Source organism: Hetaerina americana, unplaced genomic scaffold (assembly GCF_022747635.1).
Source record: "Hetaerina americana unplaced genomic scaffold, ioHetAmer1.1.p SCAF_2, whole genome shotgun sequence".
Classification (NCBI taxonomy): Eukaryota; Metazoa; Arthropoda; class Insecta; order Odonata; family Calopterygidae; genus Hetaerina; species Hetaerina americana.
The window spans coordinates 101,883,152-101,906,751 of record NW_027286763.1 but is presented as its reverse complement, the minus strand read 5'-3'; the positions used below and the strand labels follow the sequence as shown (position 1 = coordinate 101,906,751).

Sequence of the window (23,600 nt, the reverse complement as noted above, 5' to 3'; positions counted from 1 at the left end):
ATCAACAATAGTTTTGGACTGAGTAAAATGCCATCAATCCAATTAAAATGTCAGTTGCTATTTTTTAAAATTACTCTAATTGAATGCAAATATATCACACAACTGCTTTAAATTGTTACAATGATTCAAATCACCATTAGAAAACATGGGGTATAACAAAATTTGATGCACTTGGTAAAGTAGAAGTGAAATTAAAGAGCATTATTACCTCAAACAAAAGACTTGTTTTTCCTGACTGATTAAACGGTCTTTCAGCTGGAATTGATAGCTCTTTATTACTATGCACTTCTTCTACTGGTGAGGGTGCCTGAAAGGAGATCATACCATATTCTATTATAGATCAATACAGACAAAAATTTAGCAAAAACGCATTGTAATACAAATGACATTACCAATGGGGAACGTAGAGAATCGGGGATGCTGGCATCATCTGGGTGAGGCCAGCCCGTAACAATGTCATACAAGATAACACAGCCAAGAGAATGGGCTAATACTGAAACTTTTCCCTGGTTCCTCTCAAAGTTCTCATTGTGACGTGAAAACATAGAGTAGAGCCTGTTCAACTCATCACAGAGGCCTCTTCTTACCTATAAAAGCATATTTGTTTAATATTTGTTTTCCAATCAATGGATGTAATTAGAGATAAATAAATAATACCTTTCAAAATATAAACAAATGGACATAAAATTTACTTAAATTGAGGCATGATAAGTTTTGAAAGTTTCACCAGCATGCAGTGAAAAGTATGAAAGACAGAAAAGTTACAAAAATCACTCAACGGCCTGTGATTGCTTTGAAGATTCAAATGCAAAATTATTGAAACGAGCAGAATAAGATGCCACCAAATGCCATTTGGTTAGATGAAGTCCAGCCATCATGCAACCAAATGTAAATGATGAAAAAATACCCGAGTGAATGGAATGATTTGAAGAAGTCCTTGCTTAGGCACAAGACTGTGTTGCTCAAATGTCTTCTCTCCAAATATTACTTATTTTGTGCCCTCTTTCATCTGCTGTTTACCTTAAAAATCCTTGGGAAAGGCAGTGATAATACAACCATAATAATTATACCATAATTACAGCAATGATAATGCAATAAATCCATCCCATTCATGTATTAAGTGTACTTTCCCTGATTTGTTCATTCTACAAAAATGTAGGATTTAGACGATACTTTTAAGTAGTATATGCACTCAAAATCTTTTTTTTAAATGAGGAAATGAATCCTTCTGGTATTCATTATCATTATTTGGTAATCTACTGGTTAATGTAGATTTTGTCATTGGATGGACACAACTACCAAATAAATATTTTGTTTCTCCTAACAAAACACAACCTAACATACTGCTCGACAACAAACTCCAATTCATTTCTGTACACTTCCTTCCTCTCTTCAACCCCTCAAACATTCCTATTCTATTCCTGCCCTTTACTTGTTTGTCTAACATTCTCCCTCCCCTCTATCACAGTCTTCAACATCCCATTGCCGATCAATATACTGTTCATTCATTTTCCCTGCCTCCTTGTGATTTCTTCCAACCATCCCCTCTCCTTCCCCACCACACCTAGCACTTCCTTGTTTGTTTTCCTTTCCGACCATTTTAATCCTTGACTTTCTCAATCCCTCTCCACATCCACATTTCAAAAGCCTCCAATCTATGTCTGTCATCCCGCTTCAGTGGCCATGTTTCCATGCCATACACAACCACATTCCATTTCAAAGTTTTGACGAGCCTTTTCTTAACGTCCCTGTTATCAATTCACTCCTTGTGAAAGCTTCTTTGCCTAATGCAATTCTTCCCTTTATGTCCCTACTACTTTGATTATTTTGGTCCAGAACACTTCAAAGATACATAAGCTGTTCCACCTGCTCCCCATTTTACAGGAGGGCACAAACTGGACCTGTCATATTTAACTTAGCCTTTCTCTTTCTGGAAAATCACATTACCTTTGTTTTATTTATACTGATTCTCATGCCATATCTATTGTACCGAATTTCCAATTCACTCAGCAATGTTTGCAACCCCTTGGCTGACTGACAAACTAGAGGTCGGTCATCAGCAAACCTAACTGATTTTTCAAATTTCCCGCCGGCTTTAACTCCTATTTCCAGTTTTTCCCATGCCTCTTTAATCATTTCCTTTACATTAACATTGAAAAGCACCTGTAATAATGGTAAACTCTACCTCACACCTCTTCCTAGAACTGCCCATTTAGACTCTCCATCCCCCAATCACACCTGAGCAGTCTGAGACATGTACAGATTGCAGATTAGCTTCCTGTCCCTCTAATCTATTCCTATTTTCTGCAATATACTCATTAGTTTTTCCCAATTCACTGCATCAAACAACTTTTTGAAATTATGAAATATGCAAATACATTGTATTATATATTCCTCTCGATTAGTGGCCTTATTGCTGCAATGGCATCCAGAATGTCTATCCCCTTCATAACTCCAAACTTATTGTTCTGTAGTCCTCACATAATGTAGCCTTTGCCTTTTTCAGATTAGGAACTAACACTGATTTCACAAAGTCTTCTTGCCAGATTTATTCCTCATGAATGCTATGAAACAGTCAATATTCTTCCCACACATTTTCCTAAACCTTTTAGTAGTTCCACAAGAATGTTGTCAACACTGATGGCCTTATTTGTATTCATCTCCCTAAATGTCCTAATTATCCCATTGTCGAGTATGCCTAGACCAAAGCTATCTTTATGTAAGTCATATTCTCTTTCTGCTTCAGTTCTTTAACATCCAGTTCTTTTACAGGGTGCGCAAAGTGTGGCAACTTCCTTTTTAGAAAGTGTTGGGTGTTTGAAAAAAGGAAGTTATGATGCCGCACCCTGTATCTATTCCTTCCATCTCTCTAAGATCTTTTCTGCTCAAACTGTTATCTTACCTGACTTATCTCTAACAGTTAACACAAAATTCCCTTCTTACTTCCTGATAATTTTTTAACCTTCTTGTATAGCGCACCAATTTCACCCTTCCTCTGCCAACTTTACATATACTTGCACTGTCTTCCGCCATGCTTCTTTTGCTTGATTTGCTACCTGTAGTAGTAGTATTTATGGGAGGCGACCGACAGGTGAGGTCATTTGCGCCATTAGGAATGGACAGGAAAGGATGAAGGGTGGAGAGAAACCCAGTGTCAGCATTAGCCTACTCTTTACGAAAGGCACCAAGGGGTCCGCAGCTTTACGTCCCATCCGACGGATAGCGTACTCACTCAAAGCGCCCTCCACAAAGCACCTCAAGTAGGGATCGAGATACCACTGAAAAATATTCAACACCACTGGGATTTGAACCCGAGCCCTCTACGTGGGAAGCCAATACGATTGCCACCACATCATCTCAATCCCCTTGCTACCTGTTACAATTTAGATTTTAACTCTTTATACCTCCTGCCTAACTCTGTGTTTACATCCTTCCATTTCCTTCTCTCTTTTACCTTTCTAATCATTCATTTGTGATCCATGGTTTCCTTGTCCTTTTCCTGTATTAACAGGTCCTAAAGTTCTTGTGTCACTTTCGATATCCCATTTTTGATTAAGGGATATCAAATTGTTCCTAAATCTCTGCTTAAGTATAACATAATCTACCTGATACCTTTTAAAGTCACCAGGCAATTTCCATGCATACCTATGCCTTTTGTAGTGACTAAACCAAGTGTTGGTGATGACTAAGTCCCTTCTCCTGCAGAATTCTGCTTTCTCCCTGTGGCCATTCCTCATATGTAAACAATAGTCCCCACCTCATCACCATCCCTTCCTTTGCCTACCGACACACTTTGATCCCCCATCATTATCAATATTTCCCAACGAAAACACACGCAATTATGTGCCCAATTAATGCCCTATAACTAGTTGTATAACCTATTGACTTCTTCCTCCTTATGATTGCTTGGTGGCATGTATACTTGTCCAGTGACCAAGTTCGTCGGTTCCGGTTTTATCTTTACTAGTAATATTCTATCTGTTGCTTGCTGTACGTTGGCTAGCTTCTTTTTACCTTTTTATTCATTATAATGGCAACCCCTGGCTGGCTCTCATTCCCTTTGCTGTATATTACTCCATAAATATCATTCCAGTAATCCCTGGTATCCTTCCATGTCACCTTGAATTGACAAAATATCTATAATTCCTCTTTCCAACTCTTGCTTTATAATCTATAATTTTCCTGTCCTGAACATTGCCCTAACATTCCAAGATCCTATTCCAACTCATTCGGCCTTCTTCCTCTGAGTCATCTGTGCTGCTACTGTCTGTTTTGCTTTGCAAGGCTTTGGTAGGATGACGACCATGGAAGCTTTACCTCTCCTGCTGCCTGACAAGACATATGGCTGATAGGGCCGAGTCCCATAGTTGCCAGGACTCATTTTCTCTATATCACCCATCGTGAAAATCTTGGGATCAATAATTAAGGTGGTTTCCCATTTATTATTCATTACGAATTAAGTAAAGCCAATGGTACAGCATATTTTAAATAATTCAATATTTGATTGCAAATGATTTGATACATTTGATTTCCTGATCAATTACTTTTGTCATGATATATACTTTTTATTCAATGGCAAACACTGTGAAAATTATGTGTACAGGTAAGTAATGTGCATTATATAAAATTTTTGAGGAAGATTGTTCAGGATTTCTAGCAAACCCTGTCCATGATAAATTTGCTGAAGAATATAAAAATCATGGCATAAAAAAAGCCTACACCAACAACTGACATATTCTTCCCCAAAACCCTTCTTAGTACTTATTTTGAGGTACTTAAAGGTCTCTAAACAATCATAGACATACCAGTTGGATAACTTGTTGCGAGAAAGCCAGGAAGGCTCATTCATTTAAGTGAAATTCAAACAATTTGAGTTAAATTAACATAAAACAAATTGAGAAATCATTTCCAATTGAAATGTTGAATAAACCACCTCAGGATGTAGAACCACCTCAGAATAAAATGCACCTGTGCAGCCTTCATAATGCACTATTTTTTTTAATGGAAAAGAGAAACCTGTGTGACAATAGGGGAGGAGATTTTAATCAGAACTAGGCTTTACAAAGGAATTGCATGCCTTTTCCAGTATAAAAAAATATACCTGGAAAACATAATGAAATGAATATTAACTCCTAGAGCTCTTTAGTTGAACATGTTGATAGGGTTTTTATGATTTTTTCAATGTTCACTGCATGGAATTCCATGTAGTAAACAGAAGTATAGCGTAGGAATTCCATTATGTTCAATTCGACAGGCATCCTGTGTATCAACACCTCTTTGAGGAGTGTATAAGGAATAATTTCTCGAATGGGTTTTAAAAGTAAACGAAAAATTACACCTACCTCAGCACCATACAGTGGACTTGTGTAATACATAACATCCATGGCACTTTCGTTAAGTATTTGTCGTAAACCCAAAATTTTATGTGGTGTTATAGCTTCCACTATGTCTGCAAAAAGATGTTAAGAGTTATTACCAGCAAAACAAATATCTCTTATTTCAAGGGGAGTATCTCACAAAAATGTGAAATTTCAATTTTTTTCACAGTACCTTCATGGGTGAGTGAACATTAAATAATGCTTTTGAGTTGAAAATATAATTAACTTTGACTAATGCCCAAAGTAGTTCTTCTACCCATTATTGGCAAAGAGCCATTGATCAACAAGTAATACTCCCTGATTGAGCAATTAAAATACAGAATGCAACTATGTATTAAAATTTATTCCACCAAAATTGGGCCAGAAAATTAACCATCCGAAGTAATTAAAAATTTTCAGTCTTTTGCGACTTTCTACCACAAACAGATTTCATTTAAGGATTCAATTAGAATTTCAAATCCACAGATTTGATAGACTTAGACAACAAATCTTGTCTTTATTCCTACTTAAATCAGATGGCCCCAATATATTCTTCTCCCATTTTTCTCTGAACTTAGTGGATCTATGGTCAGTAAACTGGAGATTATCTTTTTTGATTGGTCACAATTTCGTACTGTTTTTGCTGTTTATTAAAAATTGGTTTTCCCATTCTTGGGACTTTTTTTTAGCATTGACAGCAAATAATTTAGAAAAACTATGGGGGATCCTAAAATGGTTACTTTAACAGGGTCATCCACTAATGTTCATTTAAATGCAGAAATTTCACAATGTAAAAATAAATTGCTTTTCCCAGGATCCCAGTCAAGGTAAATGATTTTTATGCTATGAAGTTCCTGCATTTTAATAAAGAACAGTTATTTAAAAGTGACATATAATGTGTGACACCTTAAAATGTTCAACGATATTAATATATTGCCACTGGTCTGAACATAACCCTGACACAAATAGGTAGAGCCACTAACCTTAAATTGTAAGTTTCTACCCCAGTTTTGTAGAATGAAAAACAATTTTGTGTATAATCCACAGTATTTTATTCATATATGACCTGGGCTTCAACATTCAACATCATCTTCAGGTCACAGGTGGATTCACAAAGTTATAGTTTTTCATTTTAATATGAATAGATTCCAAAAAGTTACACTTGAAATAACCAATTTTAAGAAGTATAGGATGTAAAATAAATCTGTAGATCTTTTCTACTACAGTGGGACCTCATTACAACAACCTACATGGCTTAAAAGATTGATCATAGGGAGGGTGCTAAATTATTGGAAAGGATTGGTTTGGTTAAGGGAAAGTAGTTATTCCTCTCTATACACATGTCTGCCAGAGAGAGTAGTTATTATAGCTACCACTTTAATTTTTTAATTTAGCAATAATGGTTTCAATACATTAGAATTATAATCGATTTCTATTAAATGTACATAGAAGTACTCACCCCCATCAAGCTTCAATGATGACCTCCATTCAACAGGAAAAAATTCTATACGGAGATTGGATGAGGAAGGAAAATACTTTTGCTTTAGCCATGAAACACAATCTCTAAACCTGCAAGAAATGCATAAATAATATTTACTAGATAAGCTGACACATTCATTGTAATAAGGCAGCTAATTCAACTCAGTAAATTTTTATTATTACATTATGTTCACTTATAATGGTGGCATTGAATTATGACATGTGCAGAGATAGAGCCTACCTCTCCATGGCAAATTATTCCTTACTAAATTTAATGAATAGTTTTCAAGAACCATGTGACCCAATAAATTAATCTAATATATAAAGCAATAAGCCAAAAAATGAAAACTGGGACAGCCTTTAGTTTCTGATTAGATATATTTCTACCAATAAGGATTATACAATACTAGTAAGGGTTACATACGCTGTGCTATTCCGAATGATATTTCCAGTGTCCATCTTTTGTCCAATACCATGGATGACAAAAACTAAATGAGTAACATCTACTGGACGGTCACTTAGAGTTGCTGGAATCTTGTACCCTCGATACAGGCGATACCCAGTAGCTGTCATGAAGATGGATAACAAAAAGCTTTCCATTAACAATCTGATACAGGACAGTAGTAATTCAAGCAATTTAAATTTTTTAAAAAGTCAATCACACCCAAATTGTTTATTTCCAAAATATGCAAATCGTTTCTCCTAACCTATTGTTAATAGATACAGGTAAAAATTATATTTTCAGAAAATCAAGAATGTACTGATTTCTTAATTCAGATATCCTTTTTATGCATCATTTCAATCAAGTTTATTACAAATTGATCAACAAATTCAGAGGATCTTAAACTCCTGTGAGTGGGAAAAAAGGATAATCCAGGAAAGTGAGGGTTCCCTCAATTTGGTAAACCACATACATATTATCTTTAATGAAGGTCTCTTTGATTTTCCTTCGCTTTGGTTCATCTAATGTGACAAGTTTCGCAGGCATTCCAGCTGGCTTTGTTTGGTTAGAGGTGAATTGCCTGTGAAACAGTTGCTGAAACAGATGGATCAATGTTGAGGAAAACCAATGAGACTAAAGTCAAACTCATCTTTATCACCACCATAACTTCACCAAGCCTTCACTCAACCATTTTCTCCACCTTTATATTCCTGTCAAAATAATAAAATCACTTTTTAAATGTTAACAACAAAAACTGTTAACACGGAAACTTCTTTTGGGCAACTAGATGAACTGTCCAACCAAGCCTTTATCCTTGACCTGAATAGCATAAAAAATCATATTTTTTAAACTCATCTTTATTCAAGTCAATCGCATTTAATTATGGCATAAATTACTCAGAATGATATCACAAGTCACGATTTCACTTTTCCTTTCCCAATTACACTGATAAGAACACGCAGGTAATTTAGCACTGCTTACTCTTTTGAAATCCAAGCTTCTGAGTAACACTGCGAACTAGTTTCGAGGAGGTAGCTTCACTGTAAAGATAAACTTCCCTGGACGTATGCCACTCAACATGAAAGTCTGGAAATGATTTTGTATGAAGAGCACCTAGAAAAAATGAAAGACCCCATTAAAGTCACAAAAACATCAACACGAACCCTTCTACCTTATGTTTGTGAAGTTATAATTGTTCCCACGGGCATGTTTTTATTTAAAAACAGTAAAATTGAAAGATTCATAAAAGTTATTGAATATTCAAATATCATAAGATTCCATTTGGCACTCACCTGATTTACTACCCCTAGAAGGATCATCAGTTGAGGAGTCCAATAATTTGTCACCATAAAACAGATTGAGATGTTCAGACTCCAGAGTATTACAGTATGGAGACTCTAATGGTTGCCAGGTCCCATCATAAAACCACGTTCCTCGCATAATGACACATTCCTCACCTGTGGGATTCATAATTAAGATATAATGAAGAATTTAGAAAATAAAGAATTTAATAATGTGAGGGTATTACCAGTATTACCTGGCCAATAAATGGACCCACATTTCCAAGACTCCAGGTCCACTTCATACATTCCACCTCTAACACCTATGCGCTTCTGGATTTCACTTGATCTGACTTCTGCTGGATTATCCAAAAATGTAGATGGCAAACTATCTTTAGGGGAACTATCGGTACATTTACTAAGATTCTTACCAAGACCATTCTGTACGGAAGAGACATTTCCTTCTGGGGTGCTTTTATTGTCGTGCACTTGGCGAAGTCTTGCCTGTCGTTCATAAAAAGTTTTCCGATATGTTTGCTCGATCCTCAGAGAGTCATAACCACTAAATTCAATCCATCTCTTGTCATTTTCACTTTTATGGAACCATCTAACTTCCTCGGGAGCCAGCTCTCCATCCTTCAACTCCAATGCTGAATTATCAGAAGACGTAGTTGTCCAACAGACGCCAATATGAGAAATAGAGCATATTTCGCAGAAAATAATTGGTTTACCTGAGCTATTGCTGCCTGGAATAAGACTCCCGCCGGCTAAGTAGGGAAGTCTAGAGCCTTCTGTGAAACTGTAACTTCCATCATCATTAATAGGAGTATCAACATAATCATCGTCAGAATTGTAATCTGAATGAATTCCTCCATCAGCAGGTGACGGATAATTCATTTGCAGTTATAAGTTAATCCCTGTATTGTTGAAAGTTGATACTAAAAGACACCTCTAAAAAATGGAAGAATTACACTACGGAGTTACATTACTTAAATGAATACATCGATATCGAATAATTACCAAACTGAACTGATTGAACGACGCATTGCGCCTCGGCGGGAAGTTCGTTACATCTGAAAAGAAAGCACAACGTACCGCTTTCAGGCAAAGGAAAGGAACACCTTGTTTAATAAGAAATCAAAACAAAAAAATGAAAGTTATTGATTTTATTTTTGGACATTAATGAAATGCCTCCAAATAAAGAACTTTTCAGAAACGTACCGTCAAGTATGGGACATCAACCGCCAAAATGGTTCAATCATAGGTACCTTATTATAAATGATTCACCGTGTGAATGTCCGTTAACAAAGGAATGAACGTTGTAAAATTTTATTATTGATTTTGCATACAGCATTTATCCCCAATTTAGTTGAATTTCACTCATGGGTAAGTTTTTATAATATACCATCAGTTAATGGCCAGCTCACAGGCAAAGTGGACCTGGGCCAATAGAGTCGCTTCGAAGAAATAGAGTTTCAAAGTACTACACATGGTAGTTAATAGATTCATTATATTAAATTTAAAAGCTCTTTGTTTTAAAGACTTCCGTTGAATTAACTGATAGATCTATAGTGGCGGGGATTAAGATGATGCGGTGGCTATCATTCTGGCTTCCCCACCAGAGGGACAGGGTTCAAATCGAGACGGCGTCGAATATTTTTCAGTGGTTCTCGACCTCTACTTGAAGTTCTGTGTGAAGGGCACTTTGAGTGAGTACGCCATCTGTCGGATGGGACGTTGAGCTGCGGACCCCTTCAGGCCTTTCGTTAAGAGTAGGCTAATGCCAATGCTGTTTTTCTCTCCACCCTTCATTCTTTCCAGCCTAATGGCACAAAAGACCATAGCTGACGGTCACCTCCCCTAAATAATACTACTACTGTAGGGGCCTTAGTGAAAACCCACTTCAAAATATCGTTTTGTGGATATCAACCACTGTGATTGTTAGCCTGAAGTTGTGCTTTTAGCTTTATGTCTTCTTATTTTGCCCTGTTTCGTAAAGATGACTTTACACTTGTCGGCATTTCAGGTTGCCAAAATTGAATTGATCTCTATATAACTTGATCTAACTGCAGAAGTGAATGAAATAGAGCCCACTGAGCAACTTTCTCTGGTCTATGAAGGTGCCATGGAATTATTATTCTTGATAAAATGGTTTTAAAAGTCCCATGGGTCATATAGGTAGGTTTTTTCTGCGTCACATATACCCTCCTCAAAGATAACCCTTTACACTAATTTGGGTCTTAATTGCTCCAAAGTTCCCTTCACCTATTCTATTGCTTATATCAACAAATAAATTAATTTGATGTTTTTCACATATCACGATTACATTTTACATGTAAATAAACATAATCTTGAGGTATCTCCAAAGAATAAGTCCTATTCTCAGGTTACCAATAACCTATTAGTCCATGCTTTGCATTACAAAAGCTAACAAGATATGCAAAAACAAGAAATTTAAAGAAAGGTAAATTAGATTATTGCAAGAGAAGGGTAAGTTAAAATATATGTTGAAGTTTGCTCAAGGAGGTAAATTTGTTTGTCCTAATCATGAAATTATCCTAATAATAACACTGGAGTTAGTACATGAAGGGCTTCTCATACTTGCAGGACTTTGTTGAGACCATAGTAATATCATTATAGTGCGACACTAAGACAGCTTCCATTATCATAGTTTAGCTTTGGCCCTTAACCATTTTAATAGTATTCATTCAGTATGATAACAAGCTGGTGGCATAAAGAGTTGATGTATCTGACAAAACCCACACAGTGAATTATATTGCCCTGTAATTAAATTATGGTACCACAAGCCCGCTCATTCCAATGGGGCTCTTATACTATGTAGTTTTATTCTTGCCCCTCATCAACTGTGACCTTGATGGTAAAATAATTATATTCTGGATGGAAACACTGCCTCAACACAATTCAATCTATGTCATGCAAATGCAGAATGACCATTTAGAAGGTAATCAAATGAAATCGTGGGTTGAAGTTCAACAGCTATGATATAAACATAACCTACAGCTAGTCCCTTATGCTCAGATTAACTGAAAATGTGATATGTTTATTTTTACAGGAAAAAATTGTTCTTGTGATATTTTTAATTCTCTTGTTAGAAGAGATTTTTCTTGGGTGAGAGACATTGCTGAAAACAAATAGGTGTTTCATATACTCTTGAACATAAAAACGTCCAACTCATCACATTTTTATATCCAACTCATCACTTTAACAACATTGTATTGCTTGAACATATTTTTGTGTATGTGGACCAATTTTAAGCTTGGTACACTTTTGAAAATAAAGACCGCTAAACTCACTTTTGCTTGAGTAACTTTGTAATCTTTCACTACTGATGAAGTTATAATTAGGAAGTATCACTGATAATACATATATGCCTAAGGTTTATGAATATACTGTTCAAGTTTCTGTAGATATTATTCTATTTCATTCATCTAATAAAGAACTTAATTAAATTTTAAAGCACTGATTTGTAATTTCAATCTGGAATTGCCATTTCCAAGGCTTTTATGAACTTGTTGGTGCATTGTTTTTCTGACTTATACAGTGAAAACTAGATGTCATGATTATATTTCTATCTTTCTGTTTCTCATTGCATGTATTCATCTTTTGTTTGGCAAGAAATTTACATGACCCCTATTAGAGAATATTGGGTCAGGAATGAAAGAAGTAGATACAGAACAAAATAGGTAAGAAGGCAATCAGTATAATCATGGAGTTAATCAGGTTCAAGTCACATTCTTCTTTGATTAAAATTTTTGGTAAACCTCAACTTTGTGAACCACTTCCTTGCTGAGATCAATTAGAGTATCAATTGGCAATATATTAGAGTATCAATTGAAAGGGTTCAATTAGTATTGAATGTGAAAGATTGGGGATATGTATAGTTCAGACTATGGAATTAAAAGGGGAGTTTTTTCTTTTCAAAAAGACAGTGGAGTTGACCTGTTAGACAGTTTCTGATACTGAGAAAATGATGCAGCTTGAATTTTGCTTGAGTGTCCAAAGTCATCCACAGTTGAACCTAGAAACTTCAGTCAGTAGCTGCATCTTCAACCTTCCAGCCCACCAGGGTTGCGATGCAAAACCAAAACAGGCTAACCTCATATTTGGCACATTGATCACTGATGGTCAAGCAAAAAAATCATTAACATAAAAAAAATGTAAATCAAAACGGAGAGAAATAGGGATTGTAGCATTATTTTTTTGTGTAATACATGATCAGATTATATGTTTAGGGTTTTTGTGGGCACAAATATTTTGACAAAAGTCTATGCAAACAAAATAGTACCTTCTGTTTAGCTTCTAAATGCTTAAAAAGTGGCATGTGTGTCAGGTAGGCAAGTCAAGTTTTCTTGACATGCCTACCTGACACTTAACTTTGAAATTTTTATCATTGGTGATTTTGAAGTATTAATTTCATTTTAGAACTATTTACTTCTGCATGTAGAAATAATTTTATATGGAAGTTAGTGAGGCTCTTCTAGTCAGGGGAATTATTTGCGTTCTTTATTATTTTGGAAATACACTCCTATGTACAATGTGTAGCCAAGAATTTGAACCAATTTTTTGACTAGTACATTTCTGTAAACACATGATCCAGCAAAAATCTATATTAGTTATAACATAATTTTAAAATGTTTTAGTTGAATTTAATTCCACATATACATTACACATACAATATTTACAGTAGGTAATCATCTCACTCTTCCGAGCCATTAATGTGTGTAAGATGAATAATTATAACAGTAATTTTGTCATGATTCATATTTTATGAACCAAAAATATTTTATGGGTTTAGCAACTAATAAAACAAAAAGTTAAAATTTACAAGTAGGTATTATTATTATTAAAATGATTGACCACTAGGCCATATTGTAGAGGTTCATCACCTTCATTACTTAGTACACTTCACAAGAGATTTTCGGACAGCATTTGTCAATTTTCAGTTCTTCATGATTGCTGCCACATTACTTCAATCACATATGTGCTTTGCTATATTTTCTTCAAGAAGATGCATGCCATGGGCATCACAGTTGTCGACTGAGTTCTTTTCATCACCATTGAATATTGTCTCAGAATCCAGGACAAAACCACCCTGAGGAAAAGAGGGCTGGATGATGGGAGTAATCTAATCAATGACTCTAACATGGGTTGATATACTCCTGCTGCTGCCACTTTTGGCCTTTGCTGGGTTTCACCTCTATCAAAGTTTCTCAGGATGCTTGTGATTCCGTGGGTAGTGTCTTGAGCACTTGATGAGGCAGTGCATTTATATGGATTTCACCAGTTTTGTCCTACGTTGCCAGGGTTGCAAGTAGGTAACTCATTCCATCTGGACTACCTGATTGCAACCAGATGTATGATTTGGTGTAGGGCTATTGTCATTGTTATTAAAAATGGTGGTTGCAGATGTTTTGCACTGATGGCACTATGGTTGGGTGATGTTACTGAAAAAAAAGATGGATGAGTCTTAGTCATATAATGTCAAATGCTTTATCATATTTAATTTGATGCACCTATGCGGTAATATCAAGCCTCATTTGGGTATGTAACTATTTAAGTATATTTATTGCATCCTATCCATAATTCAAGCATAAAATTTACTGTGAAGGAAGGTAGGTCTTGAGGAGGGAGTTGTGTCACATATACCATGTATGTGTCACATTCACAAATTTCTTCTATACCTCTATGAAACAGTCCTCAATATGAATACCATAACATTAGACCTGACTTTAGGCTTAAGTATATTCTGCATGGGATTTCACACTATATCATCAAATAAAAAAACATTGATATGATTTTGAACAAAATAAAACAATAAGTGCAGATAAGGAAAAAGCCAAGATTAAATTTTTTGTCATGTTTTTCAGCATTAGAATATAGAATTAAAATGTGATTAATCCCACCTAGCAAAAGAGCTCTAAAGGTTTCACACCTGGCATCTTTGACTTTCTTGATTTTTCAATGCCTTGAAGAGGCACCAAGCTAATTTGTCATGTGTGTTGCATGCAAGTTTGTTTCTATGGGCAATTATTGATTGATTCACTATTAAAGGTTGATTAAATATAGAGAAAATATAAAATTATGCACAATTATTACCTGATATTTAATGAATTATTTTATTTATTTCTTGAAGGATTTGATGGTTAATTATTATAAAATTACCAAGATTCATTGATTGAGTCATGTTCCTTAATCATTCATATTTTAAAACTCTGAGTGAAAAGCATCAGATGCCTCTTTACGAAGAGGATAAAAACCTTATGAAAATATCTTGATACATGCCATTCTTAATGTTATATACTTGCTAAGTTAAAACTTACAGTTGAGACAGAAACAATCAATAACTGACCTATTTCGGGGCTAATATTTGTATATTACCAAGAAATTGATGCATGTGAAAGTAACTAGTAAAAGAGGAGAAATAAAAAAAGTGAATAATAATAACAAAATCAGTAGAACTTACAAAGTTATTATTATTCACTTTTCATCAAGAAGTTTCAAGTTGAGCCAAAAACCATAGAATTCAGGAGAATTTTAAGTACCACAAAAATATATTCCTGAACACATACCTCTTTCTGGTACTGGTTCTACTATTGTTTCTTCTTTAGGTGTTGGAGTTGGAGGTGGAGGTGTGCTGGGAGGATAGGAAAGGATAAATGGATCAGAGTTAGAAACTGACAGCTCAAGGACTCTCTGTTGGCAGTACAGGCGATTGATGCGACCGGGTAAGAAATGAGATCTTTGCAAGCGAATCTCCAATCCCAGTGATGAGGATTCCAGTGGAAACTCTGAGGCATCTTCCCGAGATGATGCAATTTCTATGCGAGGAGGATGCACTCTAATTGTGGACTGTGGAACCTGAAAGAAGTTTAGACAAGAATTGCTATTATATTTTGGCAAGGAGAGGAGACTGTTTTTAAAGCTTGTTCATTGTGCTTTCTTTTCTAATTGAATTTTGCCATTCTTAATTTGTGTAATAATGGCAGTTTCTTTGAATTTTCATGTTGGCATTGCTATCAAAAATAGGCATTGCTTTCTTTGTACTCTTTTCATTTTTCCTCTAGCAATTGATGAAACTCAACACCCGTTTACTTTTTTTGATCAATATGGAAATGCACAAATAAATCATGCTGCTTTCATATTGAGTATAAAAGCAAAAAATTGTGAATATTTTTTTCAGATAAATTTTTAACACATGATAGAATGGGTACAGTAGCCCGTTAGTACTGGAGTAGAAAAAACAATTTATCTTTCCACCAAATGTTTTATTATCAGCGTCATCCTCAGGTACACAGTATTGACCTTTGATACTTTGTACCTGAGAATGATGCTGATGCATTGAAAGTAATAAATTTGGTGGAAAGCTCAAATGTTTTTTCCACTCCAGTGATAATGAATTTCATAAAGTTAAGCATGGAAACATCAAATATAGCATGGTAGCATTTGAATTTCAACGCCAATGAAAATATCTATGGGAAGTTGTTACTAATTATCACAGGGCTGAATTTTATCAAATCATAACCACCGAAGAATTTTTATGAAAATTGGTTATATCTTGTGGAGGTATAATATAAATGAAACTTTATATAAAAATATTCATCATCATCATCAGTATTTCAGTCCTAAGATTGGTTTACTGAAGCCCTCCATTATGCTATATTTGAATACAAGGCTGCATATTCTAGGGAGAATAATTTGGTAGTTTCCCGTTGCCTTCCACATCGCAGTACTGCAGCAATACCATGCACAATAACTGCACTCTCGCCCGCAGTTGTGGCGGCTGATGCCTGACCGACCCGCTCGGTCTGCGCCACCTGTCCCCAATGGTGAAACTGCTGCCTTTTACCATGGGTTCAGGCTGGCTTTTAGTAGGAGTCCTCGTTGCCTCGTTCCAAAATATCATTATTATATTATAAAATTAGAATAAAAAACTTTTGTGCAATACGATTTGATTGAAAAGTGCAGGCTGGGACAGAATGGACTCCCTAATTTCAAAAAATCACTGAAGAGCGCGAAGATAATTAGCGGAGGAGGAGTAGTGGCGTTAACGGGGGGATACAACGCCGTTTTTAGTAATTACCATGCAGTGGCATCAAAGCTTTGTGGTAGAAATATTCTTTAAAAAAATGATAGTTTGGTGGTGACGTAGAGGGCATTTCGTAGGTGGTTTGGTTTGACTCGTCATGACAGGGTTCCTGATGCTAAAACCATTAGGAAATTAATTTCTAATGTACGGACGGCAGGATCTGTTTGCACTTCCTAGAAAACCAGCTGCGCGATCTTAATTGTGGGGAAACCTGAAAACATCGTGGTGGTGAGACTGTCCATTGAACAGTCTCCATCACGCTCGGCGCAGAAACATGCTGCTGCTCTTGGGTATATAAATATCGCCCAGAACGGTAAGGCGACTTTTACTTTCTGACCTTCCCTGACCCCCCCTACAAGATAATGGTTGTTCAAGAATTGAGTTCAGAAGCCTGAGTTAAACATACAGATGTTCTTGGATGAAGCCTTTTGGTTTCAACAGGATGGTGTCATACCGCCAGTCGTTCACGCCAAATCCTGCAAGAACAATTTCCCGGCCGCCTGCTCTCCTTACGAGGGGATGTTTCATGGCCCCTTCCTACCCGGATTTGAGCCCATTTTTTTCCTTGGGGAGATCTCAAAGCTGAGGTTTACAAAGTTTGACCAAGGACCTTGGAAGCTCTTAAGTAGGCAATTACAGATGTCATCGCAGGAGTAATGCAAGATATGCTCAGAAGAGTTTTTGAAAACTTTTAATGGGCGACTCAGCAAGTGCATCGCTCACCAAGGTCGTAACCTGAATGAAATAATTTCCAAAACCTAATGAAAAAAATGACAATGGATGTAGTTTTCAGAAATAACAACTTTTTTTACTTATCTTGATTGGCTTAACTTTATAATTCACCGGTCAAATCAGAGAGTCCATTCTGCTTCACCCTGTAGATTCAAATCTACATACTCGTACAATGGCGGTACATGACCCTACATCAATATCCCAAAACTTGGAAAACTCAATAACAATAAAGCTTCGGGCTAAATTGGTTCTGAATTTCAAATTGTCTCCTAGTGACTATATTGGCCACTCACTTAGAAGTACAAATAAGCTCACGAAACAGTTAAATTGTATGACATGCTTGAGAGAAGTAAGGGGTTGTTGTAAGAAGTTGTCAATATGTTTGTATTAGGCAACGGCAATACACAATGAAAGTTTCTTGTGTTTCTCAAAAGATATTACGAGATTAAGGTTTCCATTATTCTTTGCTAATAATTTTACGCATGCCACCCTAAGATACTTTGCGCCAATTTTCTACGATGGGGAGTAATTGAGGGAGACGATTTGTTTTGAGGAATTTTGTACCCGCACTGAAAATGTCACTGTCACTCGTAATTTATTCATGTTTTTCAGAAAGTAATTGTTTATATTTTTATTCAATCTCGCAAGTTATACTCAATATCAGTTTTTGCAAAATTATTTCCTTCTTTTGGAGGTCGAGCATGATCGATATGGAAGCCATAAGCTACAAGAACAGGTTTCTGGAATACCTTCAAGTATGAGCTCAAAATTTTTAAAGTTCAGTTACTTTTTTCATTAAGTACTCTTCCAAACTCTGGCAAAGATATATTGTGCTAGCAAACTTATGGCGTGAGAATTTCAGCGAGTTCATGCAACCTGGAATACATTCGAAATTTGTTATGCAATGGTGGAGTATGGTTCATTACCTATTGTTTACAGTTAGCAGGGGTTTGTAATTAGACTCACACGTCTCAACGACCACAGCTCACTAGCATAACTCGGTAAAGAATCGCCATATTGCGATACAATCTAAATTTATGATGTGACTGGAAGCCACCTTATGAATAACCTGGTAACCCTATTCATCTGACTACGTCAAAGTTTAATAATTCAGTGATTTTCTAGGACCACCAGAATACTGACTGCTAAGTCTTGGGTGTTGATACAGACTTGGATCGTTATATCAGAGGTAAACAGAGCTTATAGATGAATGCTTCTATTTAAGTTCAATAAAGGGACGGCATTTGCTCAGATTATGGGGTTTTTATCAGGGGGAAAGTTATTACTAAATTATTATAAGTTGACAATCGAAGACCCAATTTTAAATTGATTTATAATGCATAAATAATTATTCTTGCGATTGCATTAATGCTAAAAAAAAGCAGATTAAACAGGGCATGTGATATCCCTTTTCGTCGGTCCCCATTGGCAAAAAATCTTCTTAAAGTTTAAAGTGACATTTATTGCTGGATGAAAACTTTCTTCGCCGAAATCCACAAGCATGCGTTCAAAAATGCGTTACCATATGACAAAAAGAAAATCATTGCCACAGTACACTCTGCATCTTTCTTCTCGAATAATGTCAAAGGTTAAGCAAAAATGGCAGCAATTAGGACAGAAAACCAACTGCCGGAGCCATTTCCATTATTTGGGAGAGGAGTGTAATTTGTCAGAGGGACGTTTTTATATAGGCTACGGAAGAAGAATGGCCAGAAACCCAGCGTCTGCTTCAGCCCACCCTTAATGAAAAGCATTGAGAGATGGCCAACTGCGGTGGCATCATCATCTGCGTTGTCCATAGGCACTCTGTTTGGACTCGTAGTGTTAGGCAATGCAAAATCAGATTCTTAAAAACGTTGATTTTAGGAGACGCATATCCGACGGATGGGGCCCTGCACTTGAAGTGGACTGCAAATGGCACTGAGTTTGGACCGTATTGCCCACCACTGTGAATCCAACAACTGCCCTCAGCGTTTTAAAGAAAATGTAATGCCCAGTGCACGAATCTAATTTTCTCAGAGGTTAACGAAATGCAGAATGCACACCAATCGATACCCATTAATTAAAAAAATGTATCGTTTTTCTAAAGCGTACAAAATTTATTTAAATAAAATTATTCTGTTAATGTATAGACGAGGAATAACTTTAAAATTTAAGCCATATTTAAGGCTCAATACGTACACTTCACCTTCGCATCTGTCTTGCTCATTATTCCGATGCCAGATTTCTTTTTCTCCAATAATTCATTTTCATAAAATATTGCTTATTATTCACATTCATTGTTAAACGTGGAATCCTAATTACAGTCGGGCGATCGGATTCTTACAGAAGGTTCAAGCAACCTCATATTCGAAAGATACCCAATGTAAGATTCGCTGTTTTATAATCACTAAGTGTACGTGAAAAAACTGTGAACGGCTTAGAGAAATCAAGCGACGCTCCTAATAAAGACAGGTGATGATATTAATGTACATTGGTTTTTACCTATTATGAGACTATACTTCAATCTATTAACCAAAGTTTGAAGTTGAGGTATAGAGTTTTATCTTTTTCGGTTTGCGATTTATCACAATTGTGGATTACTTACAGGTAGCTCGTTGATGAAGAAGGTAAGGTTGGCAGCGGGACGCGAGAGCGCCGAAGTGCAGTTGGCCACCAGGATGTCTCCAACTTCATATTTAGACTTCCGCGTGTGCAACATGGGTCTTTGCTTAGGCAAAACTAAAAAAGATGAATAAACGTTAAATCATTATTTAATATCTCTAATGAGTGCATTCTTTAATGAGACGTTAGATTGAACGTCTCATTAAAGAAAGTTTTATACGCTTATGTATACCTCCGCGATATTTTCGTGAAATTGAAGAGTTTGATGACTCTGTGAATTCTAGAAATCGCAAACAAAATGGTAAAGAAAACTAGAGAAATTAGGTGAGTGATTTCGAGAAGAGTTCACTGTCAGAACTTTTTGTCAAATCATGAGAGGAGAATCATTATGAAGAAAAACTATTTCTCTTGTAAATAATGATTTTGACTTTTAATATGCCATCATCCAATTAGTTTTTGGTTTAGTAAGTAATTTGAAATGAGAAAGCGTAAATAAAGCCCAATCAATCAAACAACAATGTGTTTCCCCACAAATAAAACTAAATCATAAAACCATGTTACACTTTTTTATTTTAATATGAAGTCCACCAAGTTACACAAAATACAATTTATCTTATTTAGTAAATGACATGAGATAGCTCAATTAAATAATTCGACCTGATTATGAATTTCACAAAAATAAATATCTGAAGTTAAAAGGTTAAGTAAGGAAATGCTGGTTATTTAACTGAAAGATAATATACTTGGGATGGATCGCATCAGAATGAAATTGATCGAGTGGCAGAGGGTTTGATTGTGAAATATAAAAGTAAAACGTAAAATAATAATCAATATCACTGGTATCGGGGTTTTGAATATGCCATTTGTGCCATTACGGATAATTGAGTAATATTGAAAAATGTACAGTATATTTTTGGAGAGAATCGAAGTTATGGCGAATATTGCCTCGGAGAATAGTTATCATCCCTTCATATGGGCGGTGAATTACTCAACAAATTCAAGATCTTCAAATATCAAAAAAATCGAGATACCCTTAAAAAACGCAGCGTATTTGAACATGGGATCCTGGCTCCTATCGTTGTATGCTGACTAATCATTGGCTACTCTACGAAGCCAAAGCCCAACATTTTACGTAGTACACTGATTTAAACGCTAAATATCCTCTCTACTACCCCATCCGCTCTCTACTCTGCAGTTAGCATGCATGAAATATCACTTACGATCATAACTGAAATAGTAAAGTAAATAAGTGCAAAAATACCTCTTCTTTGAATAATATATTTTGACCTCAGGAGTTTAATCATTCATTTTGTTCAATACCATTGTTCGTTTTAGGCAAATTATTCTCTGTTGCTACTTACTTTCACTTTTGATCGAGATATAAAATAAATTATACTTAATATTGATTATATTTCCTGTCCATTTTTAGCAAATCATCATCAGCCATTAAGCCAAAGCATAGTCTCCTATTTCCCAATGCGTCCTTCTGTCAGCCAATCTCTTGATATCTTCATAGATTGCATATGCCTCTAAGATAACTTGCTTGACCTGTTTCACTCATTGCCTCTTTCTGTAGTTCTTCCCTTCCAGCCTTTCTTCCATTACTATCATTAGAGACTTTTAGAATAAGGTCAAATTTTACATTTACTATGCTTCTGTCTAATGTCATAACACTTGCATAAAACAGACTGTCATTCAACTTTATAAGTTAAACTACACTATATTGGTTCCGAAATATTCTGATTCTGGTCAGCTTAAACACCATAAAAAAATTACGCCTTGGCTATTTGGCTTTCCATTCCTAACTCGAGTCTGCAAAAAACTAGGTATCAGAACTTTCAGAATTTGCTCCTTTCTTCAGTTCTCAGCACATGGTTTATGCAATTAAGTTTTTTGAGGGTCCCATTGCCATTTTTTCCAGATCTGTTAGTTTAAAGGAAAGATATAATTGCCCACTGTAGCATCATTTCTTTTCCATATTCTTCTACCTCTGCTTTATCCCCCACTAATATTTTATTCAGTTATTTCCCACTGCAAAGTTTCTCAACCTTTCGTTTCCTCACTTTTTCTTTATATATGCACTATGAGAATTTTTCCTTTTACATTCCGAATAATTTGCCCTTCGCAGAACGTTTTTTTAAGTGACTTCCTACACTTTTATCAGTATATTCCTTCAACTTATCTTTCCGACAAATTTTCTCGCGCTTCTTTACATAAGTTTTTTCGCCCATTCTTCCATCCATTATGCCCTCTGCCATCCGTAACTTTCTCAAAAAAATGCTTTCAAACTTCCAACTCTCTCTCTCCTGCAACTTTCATATTCCAAATGTTATGCCTTACCTTCTATTTCAATCGATTCCTTATCATTTGCATCTTTGAAAGCTTCAAATATAAATCTCTGAAAACTCAATCTGCGTTCTGTTTCCTTGGGATTTTTCATCTCCTGCCGGTTTATCAATACTAGTTTCAGTTTTTCAAATTTAAGATACATTCATAATTACGAAATTTTAATTCACGTTGACATCCCATGGTGGCTAGGCCTTGAAGTCCTTAACTTAATTTCGAAATCTGTGCATCAATAGGTTACTATAAATCAGGAATCATTTTCTGCTGCTTAATATTCCCCATGAGTATTGCACAGACGAATGGTTATAAAAATATGTTTGCCGATAAATGCATTGCATTAAAGTTGATTCTTCATTCCTCTTACTCGATCTCACATTTTCTGACTTTTTCTCTTCTTTTTGGCGTTTTTCTTTTCCTTTGCGTCACTTAATGGTTACGCTACCCGTTACGCCTGAGTAGGCATCTTTCGATCTCTCTTTGTCATAATATATTGTAGGAATATATTCCTGGCTACAGCTGTTCTTAGGTTTTTATTGAGTTCCGTTTAGATTACGCATATCCGAGCCATAAGGGTCATTTCGTTGCACCACAGACATCATCTGCCTTCACTCTAATACCGAAAACTCAATCTAATCACAAAATATACCTTCTGCACCTGGATTTATACTCACAGAGTCACAGTGAATAATCGTACATTTTCCGCTCCGAAATTTTTCTCCTTCGAGCCATTTCATTTCCCATAACACGCAGGCCCATTCTTTCAAGTTGCACTACAAAAGTTTCCATTCTTCCAATAATTCTAAGTGATCTGATATTTCATGTACTAGAATTGCATTGTATAACTTGAATATAAATGAAGTACGCTATCGTGTAACTCCCTCACGAAGTACTGAACGGAGAACACTCGCGGTGGATTTAACTCGAGAGGCTTTCATTGGCTCTTGTTAAATCCTCATAAGTGAAACGATATGGTGAAGTACGATATTAATCATAATTTACTTTTTCAGCATCCTTCCAGATTGAAAGATCCAGAGTGAAAACAGTGTTTTATCGAGCGATGTGGTCTCCATCTTCAATCATTTAAAAGATGGTGGGATAACGGTTGGCGGTACGTATTCGGTACCTTCATGCGCGTTCCTGTGCAGACACTGTATAATAATCTAATCAATGGAAAGTCCCATAATCCCTCTATTACTCATCATCCACAATGGATTATAAATCATAGCGTGTCTGCAGTTTATAGGAAAACAAAA

General features: G+C 35.8%; 2 protein-coding genes across 6 annotated transcripts in view; both read right to left on the bottom strand.

Moving 5' to 3' along the window:
* LOC139688346 (phospholipase DDHD1-like) overlaps positions 1 to 9,543 on the bottom strand; it is a 36,124-nt gene extending 26,581 nt beyond the window's left edge. For 3 of the 5 annotated variants that reach the window (XM_071585859.1, XM_071585858.1, XM_071585863.1), the window contains exons 1-8: positions 8,816 to 9,543; positions 8,571 to 8,735; positions 8,260 to 8,391; positions 7,261 to 7,402; positions 6,817 to 6,926; positions 5,343 to 5,449; positions 393 to 587; positions 209 to 307 (exon numbers count right to left, since the gene is read on the bottom strand). In XM_071585859.1, coding sequence (XP_071441960.1) covers positions 209 to 307; positions 393 to 587; positions 5,343 to 5,449; positions 6,817 to 6,926; positions 7,261 to 7,402; positions 8,260 to 8,391; positions 8,571 to 8,735; positions 8,816 to 9,455 — 1,590 coding nt within the window. In that variant the 5' untranslated portion in view covers positions 9,456 to 9,543. The remainder of the gene's footprint in view (positions 1 to 208; positions 308 to 392; positions 588 to 5,342; positions 5,450 to 6,816; positions 6,927 to 7,260; positions 7,403 to 8,259; positions 8,392 to 8,570; positions 8,736 to 8,815) is intronic. The other 2 variants (XM_071585864.1, XM_071585865.1) reach the window with 2 other exon arrangements.
* Positions 9,544 to 13,165: 3,622 nt separating this feature from the next.
* LOC139688187 (uncharacterized) overlaps positions 13,166 to 23,600 on the bottom strand; it is a 32,026-nt gene continuing 21,591 nt past the window's right edge. The window contains exons 3-5 of the mRNA XM_071585614.1: positions 19,985 to 20,118; positions 15,149 to 15,437; positions 13,166 to 14,023 (exon numbers count right to left, since the gene is read on the bottom strand). Of these exons, the coding sequence (XP_071441715.1) occupies positions 13,914 to 14,023; positions 15,149 to 15,437; positions 19,985 to 20,118 (533 nt within the window). The 3' untranslated portion in view covers positions 13,166 to 13,913. The remainder of the gene's footprint in view (positions 14,024 to 15,148; positions 15,438 to 19,984; positions 20,119 to 23,600) is intronic.